General features: G+C 44.0%; 1 protein-coding gene across 7 annotated transcripts in view; it reads right to left on the bottom strand.

Annotated features, from left to right (window-relative positions):
* Positions 1–12,520, bottom strand: part of USP34 (ubiquitin specific peptidase 34) — a 115,382-nt gene extending 102,862 nt beyond the window's left edge. For all 7 annotated transcript variants that reach the window (XM_030945007.1, XM_030945012.1, XM_030945010.1 and 4 more), the window contains exon 1: positions 12,355–12,520. In XM_030945007.1, the coding sequence (XP_030800867.1) occupies positions 12,355–12,397 (43 nt within the window). In that variant the 5' untranslated portion in view covers positions 12,398–12,520. The remainder of the gene's footprint in view (positions 1–12,354) is intronic.

Genomic DNA, 12,520 nt, shown 5'->3' with positions numbered 1-12,520 from the left:
TCTCCAGAGTTCTTCCCAACCTTTATGAAGCCATCCTTGATAAGTATTTAATAGGACAGTGTCAGCTTCAAGTTCAACTGGCCAAACTTCCTACAACTTTTCAGTGAGAATAAAATTTTCTTTCTCCCTCTCAGTGTCTGCAACACAAAAGCATCCCAGAATATCCACAAGATACACATAACCAAAGAGAAACACAAGTGCAGAACATACTAGAAAACACAACAAGTTAATTCTTTGGTATTAGAAGCACTTGTTCAAATGCCAGGAACAATCAGATCTGTAACCCCAAATTTTAGCACAATAAAATCCCATAATAATGGCCTGGTTAAGGTGCTTGAGTGCCTTTAATGCTACCTTGATGATCACTCACCACACCACCAGAGCATTACAGATACCTACAACCATCTCCATCCCATAATACACCTCAACTCATCTCAAGTCTACATCAAACTCTAAACTTCTTGTATTTATAAATATTACACCTTGGTAAATAGATCGCTTTCCTGCAACTTTTTGACTATATAGTATACAAATATTAAAACACAAATATTTTGAAGACAACATCGTGGCTTAAAGAAAGGAATTAGCAACTTTAAGAGTCTCATTTCCCTAGAAAAAAAACCAAAATGTGATCGTGCCAGACACAAACTTTTGGACAAAGGCAATTTCAACAAAACTGGCAAAGGTTTGCAAGTCTAAGCAGTACTGTGTTCTTAGGAATGGAAATACAGGAGCTACTCAAAAGAACAAGGAAAAAGGAGTTTGAACTGGTGTCCCCAACATCATCTGCTGGTTATTCAGCACCTGAGTAATTCCTCACACCCTGAGATGAGAAGGAGCTGAGGAGTTTTAATTCAGTATTCCAGTGCACAGCACAGTTACACAAAGAGCACAATCAGCCTTGGTATGTTCACCAACCAAACAGCACTTCCAAGATAAAACTTCACCAGAACAAATCAGCTGACCTCAGGTAACTGCTGCCTTTATCTTCTGCTCCTCTACAAACACCAACAAGTTCTCTTTCAATCTCTCCATTCCCTTCCCATCCCACCTCCCTATCTTCTCCAGCAAACATCCTCCTTTAATCATCACAAGTTAATGCACTCTGGAGCAAAGCAGCAGCAGCTGGCCTGGGCAGCTGTGTGCAATTTAACAACTGGCACCTTGTAGGAGTGATGTCACCCTGAGGTTTTCATCATGCCAGGGTTTGGGTTAAAATGCCCCCTTTAGAATGGCTGCAGATGTCCACCTAAACATAAAAAGTCCTTCTTGAGAGCATCTTAAGACTTGCACCTTCTCAAAGAGACCTCACCACAGCCACTGGTCCCAGGAGCAGTTCCACATTGTTTTAGATGCAGTCAAATGACAGTTATCAGACAATATCCAGATTTACCCAGCACATTGGAGCTGGTTCTACCCAGAACCTCCTGTTGTCATTACAGTGCAAGTGATCTACTGTCATTACATCACAAGGGTTCCATATCACTAGAGTTTTGTACCTCCTTGATGTTTCTTGTAGGCAGCTCCTCCAGGCACTGACTCTTCCTTGTCCTCACAGCAGCCAACTGACTCCAGTTCCCTCAACCAACCACTCCACTCTTTTATAACACCCTTCTTATTGGCTACATCTGCAGCCTGTTAACATCAGGCCTGCTCCTAACCCTTAATGATTGGCTCAGCTGCACCTCTTCAGGGGGTAAGATTACTTTCTATATTATCTTTATTTACTTATGTTCTATCCCCCTACAACCACCATAGTGAACCACAATCTGAATAGATTTTCTTAGATACAGCATCTGAAATGTAGGACAGCTGTGCTGCAGCATGAGCCAGGTCTAGCAGCAGCAGTGCACCCTGCACACAAAGCCCAGCCTAAGTTACCACACTATGCAACCTCACTTCTGCCACTCAGTGAGCACAGCTCAAAGTTCAGCAATACTGAATCCACAGATGCCTGACAGTGGCAACCTGGCCGGGGTAAGATGGGAATGTGAAATACATAATTGATAATTATGATTAATATTGATATATTAATTGATATAATGATTAATACATAATACATAACTGAGGCTGGGTTATGCCAACGACTGAGGAACCAGCAGTCTGAGTGGAATGGATACAAAGGAGATTCCCATCACAGGTTCAGGGAGCGGAATGAGCTGCCATCAGTTAAACACTGTTAATGCACATATGGCCTTTTTGATCAAACACCAGGAGGAAATGGGTTAGACCAGCTTGTGGGATATCTGGCTGGCAATGGAATGCACCAGGCCAAACTGCATCTTGCTCTGGCTCTGCTGGCCCAAGATTGACCAGAAATCTCCACATTGTCCTTTTCATACCCCCAGCTTCTGAGAGGGTTCCTGGGCCCAGCCCAGCACAGCAGGAATGCACAAAGCTGCTCCTGGCCAGGGGGATGTCCAGGCTGCTGCATTTCCATGGAAGGCTGGCAGCACAGCAGGGCTGAGCCTGGCTCCAGCAGCGTTCCTCAGCACTGCTTCCATGTCAGTCATGTCACACAGAAGGATCTGGGGGATCCCTGCACTGCACCTCCTAATGCTTCTGTTATCTTGGGATTCTCACAGCCAAGATATTGCAGTCCTCCCTCTCCAGGGAAAGGCAAGTTACATATTACCATGAAAAAAAGGCCACAAAGCAATTTCAAAGCATCTATGCCACTCACTGGAGTTAAAAAAAAAAAAAAAAAAAAGTAGCAGTCAATTTCCGAGTCCTGTTTTAACTCAGTGTTGTGAATTGCCTTTGACTCCAAGACAAGATGTTACAATTCTGGGAGGGCTGTGTTTTTTTTCTTTGTATTGAAGTTGTCATAGTTCCTCTTTCAATTAAGAAAAAACCCAACAAAACAAAACAAAAAAACCCAGCTCAATTTAGGCAGTATTTCCACAATCAAGTCTGCCTGACATCACCAAAACACATACTAGATGTGGAAAGTCAGGCTGCCCATCATAATATTTTGACAACAGCCACTGCAAGTTTCTTACGGAATCAGCACAGGATTGGACAAGCGCTGCATAATTTGAGCATTTCCCAGCATATCACTAATTATCCCAAGGTGAATTTCCAAGCTAGGGCTGACAGTGTCAGTGCCAAAATTACTGCTCAGATAAAGGACTGCTCGCCTTCAGTTTACAAGAGAGTTCTTGCATTCTTTCCTTTCAATAACATAATGTATCAGTACTTGAATGACTCTGGGTTTGAGTCATTTTCTCTGATACTCCAGCTCTAAACTTCTTTTTAAGTACTACTTTAAGGTGAAGACACAGAACTCAGTCTATCAAACTACTTTATAAGTAGAACAAAGACTTAATTGCATGAACAAGGTTCCAAAAACTGAAATGGTTTTCTATCAGTTTTAATTAAAAGTAGCAAGGAATACAAAAATTAAAATACCTACTGCAGGAAGCATTCTATTTTCAAGAGAGAACTTTGCAAATTAGTTCAGCTGTACTACTTGGCACGCTGTGAATCACTTTCAGACAACAAGAGCAGCTTTCCCCCACAGCCAGAAAGAAAAGGCCCAGGACTGAGCCACCCTGGCCCAGAAGAAGCAACAGATTACCAGTAGATTTACAACAAAAGCATGTCATGACTGTGCTCCAGGTTTCAGGGACAAAACCTGTGAGAGACAAATATGATTAATTCATTTCTCACAGAGTATATTTAAGGCTGCTTAAACCAGGAGATGAGAGGTAAATGGGCAATGGGTCATTATCCTCAATGGAGCTTCAGGTAGTTCATTGAAAGCCCAGGAAGAGCTTGCTCAGCATTTGAACTCCAAGGTTTTATTTGTTTCCAGCAGCACAGGTGCAAGCTACACTCATTCAGAAAGGATAATAAAACTCTGAGAAAGGACAGGCTAGCAATGAAGTCACTGTCTCTCAACTTTCAGATATACACTCAAATTTCACATTCCTTTGTGCCAGATAATCTGTATTTAGTAATCCTCTCAAACACATGGTATATTAGGTAATTTATTGGCTAAACCAATTATATAATTTTTAAAAGCTGATAGGTTGAAATAAGTAAGAGAAACAAGAGATGGCTGAAGGCAATGCACAGGGTCCATACAAGCATATCCAAGAGAGCAGTTAAGTTTCATGACAAGCATCCCCCACGACCAGAAAATGTATTTACAGGTGCCATTTTGATACAAACAAATGTTCTTACAGGTCTCATATCAGCAAGTACAGCTATGGCTACACTGAGTTCAAGTCACTCTGGAACAACTCAAACTGGCACTGCTGCTCAGACCCATTGAGTTTCCAAAACACTGATGGAAACCGATTGCAATTTCTGATCAGTTTGATCAGACTGCATCTACTCTAAATATCATAGATCAAGCGCTGACACTTAGTGCTTGAAATACTGTGGAACAAGTTTCTCTTTAAATACAAAGGAAAAAAAGTAGCTCACAGGGAAAAATAGTTCAACCCAAAGTAAACCAGCAACAGTTAACAGTTATTAACTGTGAAAGAAGTCAAGACAAGGATTTACTGCACTCACCATCCTTGAGCTAAGCAGAACTTACTTTTACCAAGCTTTTGAGCTCACACTCCTCAGTGTTATCCCACAACAGCTCCAAGAAGGAAAAATAAAGTTTTCAGTCTCTCCTATCAGCTGCTGCCTGCGAGCCCAGAGTGCAAGCCCAGCACACCCCTCCTGTCAGAACAGAACCCAGGTGCCTGACCAGGGTGGGCTGTGCTCCACAAGCCTTGCACACACAGCCCATCTCCCAAATTCCTCAGCAGATATGGATATTCTGGCTCCTCTAAAGCTTTTCTGGAGCTGTCCCACTGTCCATTCCAGCACTGCTCATAGCTCCTCCAAGCAGACAGAGCACAGATGTGAAAGCACTGTCAGTTTTGTTGATGCCCACAGAGTTTAGAATTAGATTTGAAGACAAGATTTGCAAAGAACAGATACTACAGGCAGAAAACGACTCTGAAAAATACCAGTTTTCCAGTTCACACCCACTTAAAAGTAATTTCACTGCTGGTGAAAATCATGGGTTTTTTATGAGGAATCCAATAATTACGTGTCACAGAATAATAAATAGGCAACTGAACACTTCCTGAAGATGAAAAGAAACTCTTGCTAAAAATTATCAAATCCCCCCAAAATGAGCCAAGCAGCACAACAGAAAGATGAAGACAATGAGTGTTGAACAACACAGCATAAAGCATGTTTCTATATACAATTCCACAGATTAAAAACTCTCAGGTGGAAGTCAGTGCAATGAATTGGAGGCTTCTTCAACGTGTGGAAAGTGTGGAAAAAGGCAAAAAAAGTTTTGCCCCTCACGTGCTTGATGGGAACCAATGATCTGCAGGGATGCTGATCTAGAAACAAGTCTCAATTGGCATGGGTTTCTCAAGCCTTACTCACAGCCCTTCTACATATTAGCTGAAGAAAGGTCAACTCCCAAAGGTGCATTTTCCACAAGGACTTTTTCTGACAAGTTTCTACTTCTTCCACCAGTTGCTTCCAGCACTAAATCTCATGAGCAGCTCTAAGCCCACTGTCCACTGGATGTGTTGGACCTGAACAACTCCAGAAATAAAACTTTGCCAATCCCCAACAAGCTGGATATTTTTACTACATGTTAAGAACACCACAGAAATCCTCACAGTTGCATGTCTGTGTTTAGCATTCAGATTGCAAATCAATTCCCATACCAGGAAAGGAACAAAGTGGAAAGAATGGCTTCTCACCTCTTCACATTTTCAAGAAATTGCCAATTTGCTGCACAAAATGAAAGAAGAAATCACCTCAATATAAGCTTAAACGGCAGAAATTAAATGGCCACAGCTCTGTTTAATTGCAGCATGCTGTTACTACAAGCAGCACTGAGTAATCAGCACAACCACTTGCTCCTGAGGATGGTAAGAATCTTTTTCACATTGTCCCAGCATCCAGACAACTACAAAGGTGTAGCTCGGGCTGCAGAAATCCCTATTAGCTACCTGAAAAAAACTCAGAGAAGAAAACAGAGGAAATAAAAGGAACCAAGAAATAAACATTGCTCTTCCCTCCCAATCACTAAAATGCCAAATCACAGCCTGCTCATCACTTGGACACAGAACACGATTCCAGGATTTGCTTTTCTGACTCAATGTTGGTTGAGCACAGAAAGATGGAAGCAAACTGCAGTGACATGGAGAAATCAAGCAAGGAATTAAAACCTCTAACATAGAAAGTCTGTATTAGCAATAACACAGAAGAAAAAGAAGCAAAAAGGAATTCTATGAATTGAAGGAATGGGTGAGGTTCATAACACCTGAAGTGTCTCCTGGCAGATAAAACCTATCTCCCAAAGCCAAGGCATCACCTCCAAGGCAGGCCAAGGGACATGGAGCCAGGTCTGCTCCCCAGAATCCTGCTCCCTGAACCCCAGAGTGACAGAGCCTGAGCATCCACCGTGGCCCACAACACCCTGCACCACCTCTGCATCCAAGGACAGCTCCACGGGCTGCTCTGGCAGAACCAGCACCAACAACACACAGACAGCCCAAAGCACATTGTCTTGGGTTTGGCTCAGGAACTGCTTGGGACTTGGGTGACTTGAGAACTATGCTTAGGGAGGGAAATACAGCAACAAACACACCAAAAGAATGATCAAACAGGAAGACTTCCTGCGTGGAAAACATGATGACTTCACATTCTACACTGATCAAGTCTCTTTTGGACATGAAGCAAGGGATGCTTTTCCTTTCTTGCTTTCGTCAGTTTCCTTGAACTTATCCCCTGACTACTCTACAGTGCTAGAACCTCATGGCTTTAAGGATATTACTCCAAGTGCTTATCCAACAGAAGATTTGCCTGTATATAAAGAGAAGCATGTCAGTAAATACACCTCAGTGCTGTGTAACTCACACCAAACTCAGCAGAACAGCATTTATGTAACCCATCTTCAGCATCACTGATCAAGTGGCCTGAGCTATGAGAAGGAACCAGTTTGCAGCAGCCTGAACAGGAAAAGTCTCAGGACAAAATCATTCCTGATCACATCAAATAGCATGAACCAAAATAATTGTACAGAACAAAAGCTGAAATATCTTTCCAAACATAGAAGCCTTTTAGCTATTAAAGACACAGAGTTTTTCCTTCCATTGCTTTACAAACAAACCAACTTTGTCTTAGTGCCACCTTCCCTTTCACTTTAGAAAGTTCACAATTAGTGAGGATACAAGTTTCCCCTTACACTTTTTCCCACAGTTTACTCCAGTTCATTTGGAGTAGCACTTTACAGTCCATAACTGCAATTTGGCAATGCTGCTACAAAGAAAAGGTTATTTTCATTTTCCTTTAGGCCTGGTTGCTCATTGCCTTAAAAAGGGTCAAAGACAAAAGTAAACATGAAAAAATTACTGAATTTCAGTGGTATAAACAAATGACTTTCTTTTCTTCACCAGGAGACAGCAAATATCCAACTGGCTGGGAAGTTACCCCAATAAATCCTCCATAGCATCTCTGCAGAGATTCTGAACGTGGAAATATCACTTACGGGAAAAAAAAGATGAATCTTTTAAAAAAGGAAAAAAAAAAAGAAGAAAAAAGCCATGCAACAGAGACAATTTCTACAGTTTTGCACAAGAGGAATCATCAAAGAGCTAAATGAAACCTTAGATCTGCACAAAACACCAGAGTAATCAATCCTGAAGTTTACAGGTAGCCACTGAACAAGGGAGAGCAGCTCTTGGAGACCAAGTGATGTTAATGATGCAATAGTTGTAATAATTTTATAGCACATCCTCAATATCCGAGTTCTCACAGCATAAAATATTGATCCTCTCCAGATCCCAAAGAGCAAACTGAATGCTGCAATGTTTTGGAACACAATTTCTCACCTACCTCAAGGTAAACATACCCTCAACCCAACCTCCAAGACTACTCTCTGTACTCCCTACATGCCAGAACAACATGCCAAGGAGTCAAGAATCTCCAGCATCCAAATTCAGGGCTATCCTGAAACTACACAAACAGTCAAGCACTCCAGCACCTCAAGTGTTTTATGGACCTGATCACTCTGGGAGCAGTTCTGCAGATTGTGATAACAGAGAAAAAAACAACAGTGTGAGTCCACATTCATCTCCTATGCTTCAGTAAACTGGGGGGGTTTGTTTTGAGTTGGTCCTTGGGGGTTTTGATTTTTCTGGTTTACTAAAGAGAAAACATAAGGAGAATAATAGCCTGCAAGCTGGTGTAGAATAACATCTAGAAGGCTCTAATCACCAGTGTGAACTGATTTTACAAGATTTCAGAGCTGACTGGGAAAAAAATGGGCTGAAGAGGTAGTAATTGAAAAAAGTGAAGCAGAATGCTGGGAAGAAAACAAACTTTGTTCCCAGAAACCAAGAACTGGGAATAACCGAGGCCTACCAAGGTAACCTAAAACCACAGCTGCCACTACATAATAAACCCTATTTTTCCATGTTATAATCTTTGTTTCTTACTTTTATAAAACCCAAGCCAAACAAGAAGAACAAACAAAACCTAAACCAAAATCATCTACGGGATTTTAAGTCAACACACATCAAGATCAGCTGCAGTCCCAAAGGGAAACCTCGTAGCAACCGAGCTGAGCTGGGCTCTCTGGGACACACCACGGCCAGGACTGTGGGGACACTGACTCAGGACAGGTCTGAGAACCTCACTGGCACTTCCAGCTAGGAAGAGGCACCCCCAGGACAGCCCTGAACTCAACAAACACTCAGCACTGAGCACCACATCCTCAACACCTGGGAGTGAAGGCTCCACAGGGATGGTGTGCTGTTAGAGCTCACTCCTACAGCGTGGATCTCCAGGCAGCTCAAACCATGCCCGTGGCTCCAGCGGGACGCAGCAACCTGCAGAACTCCTGTGAGACACCTGAGACAGCCAAACCCACCTCTGATGTTCCACTTCTGTGGTTTCTGGCTCACTTTGGGGCTGAGATAATCTGGGTATCCGTGCAGTGCCTAGCAAAACAGAGCTGTCCTGAGCAGGGCCTCTGGACAGCACAGAAATGTAAATACTGCTCAAGAACAAGTGAAACTCAATATAAACCCTCCTAGACTGACAAGAGCTGGCATCCAAAGAAACCAAGGAATGCAAAGTGTATCAGGGTTCATTTTGGGATACAGAATGCTGTAGATTAACACAAAAGCACAGAATGTCCTCAATGCACTTTTGCTCTAAAATTTGTGCACATTTAAATGAGCCCCTATAATTAATGCTGTGAGAATCTGTTCTTAAGCCTTTTGCAAATAAGTGGCCTTATCGTAAAAAGCAGCCCATTGTGTCTTCCCTTTTTCTTCTTCTATTAAAGGCTACTAAAAATGTTTATATTGTGGAAGATTAATTAAAGAAAAATCTGACTCTTTATAGACTTTACTCCTATTAAACCCTGCCTGGGATAATGTAAATGATGCTAAGAAACCTACAGTGAGAAATTAAGACTGTTTGTTCTGATTGAACAGATTGTCTTATAGTGCAAAAAGTGCTCTAAAGTCTGGACATTTCATAGGGGAATTTACATTTTATCGAGTTCCTGGATCTAATCATAACTTCAAATTACTACTTCTCAGGAAATAACTTCAAGATCAGGGAATTTACTGGGTTGAACATGCAGATCAAATGCTGAAAATCAAGATGCTGTAAGAGAAGAAAAAGAAATATATACAGAAAACCCCAACAGTGCTGATTCCACCCACAGAATATTGCCTGCTTCTCATGCTTAAGCACAGCAATGTATGTTAAACACATACATGCATACTTACACACTTTTGGCCAAAAAAATTAAGCTTACCACTCCACAGGTGTCCAGTTCAGCAGCTCAGGCAGCCCCTGAGTGCCAGAGCCAGGACCACTGACTGCCTGTGACAAAATCAGGAGCTGGAGTGTTCCCAAGACATAACCCTGGGCCTCCCCAAAGGTCACTGCTGGCCAGACTGCCCAGCTCTGCATAGTTAGGGGCTGTGGGTTAACACTGGGGCAGTCTGCAGCGGGACTAACACGTTTCTAATACAAATGTGTCTGTTTGGGGGCAGAGCTGCTCAGTTTCACTCTTCTGTCAGCCCTCAGCTGGGAACTTCCTAGGCAGGAAAAGGGAGCTGCCCACGTGTTCCTTCCCAAACACCACTGAGAGCTGCTGTCACTGCCTCTCCAAGTCACCTGCAAGCAACTGACACCAAATCCTAGTTTGTAAACATCACAGCAAATGATGACAAAGGCCAGTGCATGCCTTGTAAAAATGTTTGGTTGAGCAAGAAAATTCCAAAAGGAAGGAGATGCTGTTCCCTGGGCCTCTCTGGAAACCCTGCTTGGGGAGTTCAGGTGCAGAGCTGATCCCAAATGCTCCGTGGGCAGCAAAGGAAGCTGCTGGCAGCCTGTGGCTCACACACTTCGGGCATGACCTCATTCTTTACTACCACTTTTCACTTCTGTTGCAATGGTTTAAAAACCAAAGCTTGACATCAGTTTTGCACTATGTACCTTTCATTATTACTCAAGGAACGCAAAGAACTCAGCTGGAAGTTATAAAAGAAACCATCCCTTTCTCACAATTCAGTCTCATGCAGTGAGAAGGGAGCACCATCACGTTTGTGTATCCAAACACACACACCAAACAGTTCTGCTGATTTACAGTGGGCTTCTTGCTCTGAAGGGAAGGCCAAACCTAATGTCACTTAAGCAGCATTTTTTGAAATTAACTACATAGCAGCAGTACTGCAGAATTTTCCTAATGAAGTTTGACTTTCAAAGACATATTTCCTTCTACTTAATAGCAGAGATATATCGTATATAATGCAGAACCATTAAATCATCCATACTCCAGTTTTTTTTATATATATATATATAGCTACATTAAAAAAGAATTGTTAAAGTGATTGAAGACATTGCTTTATCTATAGGAAAATATCTATCTTCATCAATCCCAATTACCTTAAAACATCTGCAAAAATCAATTCATACTGGAATTTCAAGGATTCCTTGAAATATCAAATTTAATGTTACAACATTTTCCTATTTGATCATACCAATCCAAATCAAGTTTAAGCAATGATTACTTATCAATCCATCCAAAGCAAGTGAAGTTTTCTCTTCCAGCAAGCAGCTGTCATCATATACAATTGATAATTTAGTTCTGTTTTGAACCTACTGTTTAAATAACCATTTGGTGTGTAATATCAACATAATCTGATTTATTCCAGCCTCTGAACTCTCTCAGAAGTTACTTTTACTCCTACATTTCTACTTCTCAAATGAAACGCTGGTCATCACTGAACACCCTATTCCCCAGCAAGAAAAGAGGCCAACATTCAACTCCTGTAGGATCCTAGGGAAGAACAAACAGCACATGGAAGTGGGCCTCAGAGAGTGAAGACAACTCTACCCAAACCCTGTCCTAGGCAGCATTCTGTGCTCCACTCCGCTGGAACAGGATTTGCACAGTGCAACCAGGAAAAATGCCATGTTTAAGATCCGAGGTAGTTAAACTTCCCTCTAATCACAAACTTCAGCTGGTAAGTTGTTTCAATTCCTCAGCATCCGTACAAATGGTGGTTTTTTCGTCTTTGTTCGTGAGGCAGAGCTCCTGAGAAGCTGGGAAGGTACCTTGGCTGCCACGGAGCGCAGGTTCCAAGGGATACACGAGGCCTACAGGGAATTTCGTGCCCCAAACGCTCCCGATTCCAGCGCCAGCGGGGGGAACACCTGCTGTATCACCCCTCCGACCCTGCCGGTAACACTCGGAAAGAGGAAACTTCGGGAGGGAGCCACAGACCACCCCCGAAGCCAAACACCCGGCAGCAGCAGCAGCTTCCCAACCTCGCCAAGCCGAGCCAGGCTCCTCCAGGCGCCGCTTCCCTCACAGCTTCGGGAGAATCGGTGCCCGAAAAGCACCTGCACCGCGCACCGAGGCCGGGCACAGCGAGGGGGAGGCAGGAGCACTCCGAGCCGCCTTTGCTGCTGCTGCCGCTTCAAAGGGACCCAGCCCAGGCCCGGCTGCCCCGGAGCGGCTCCCGGCAGCTCCTCAGCCCGGCCAGGCCCCGCCGCGGCTGCCGGGGATGCGGATCCCGAGGGAAAGGGGGGATGGAGCGGGGACACGGCGGCGGCAGGCCCGCCCCAGGCCGCGGGGAGCGGGGAAGGAAGGAAGGGGGAAGGAAGCGCCGAGCAGGGCATGGAGGGAGCTCCTCCATGGCAGCAGAGAGAGGGAACCCCGCGGCCGGGAGGCCCGAGGCGGTCGGGGAGAGGCGAGCAAGGAGGCGAAGCGGGGCTGTAACCCGGTGCAGAGGAGGGTTCGCGGGGTCCCGGCCCGGGGGGAGGGAAGCGGGGGAGGGCGGCCGCACTTACTCTCATTTAACACCTCCAGCAGCTCGGCGCAGCTCTCACACATTGTTCATTAACAGCAGCAGCCGCCGCCGCCGCCTCCTCCCGACCATTGATTGATCCGCTCGGTGCTGCTGATTGATGATTGATGGGGGCCGGGGCGGGGGTCACCGGGGGGGAGGGGAGGGAG

Source organism: Camarhynchus parvulus, chromosome 3, assembly GCF_901933205.1.
Source record: "Camarhynchus parvulus chromosome 3, STF_HiC, whole genome shotgun sequence".
NCBI lineage: Eukaryota > Metazoa > Chordata > Aves > Passeriformes > Thraupidae > Camarhynchus > Camarhynchus parvulus.
Note: the sequence above shows the minus strand (reverse complement) of the source record. Positions and strands in the feature narration are given on the sequence as shown.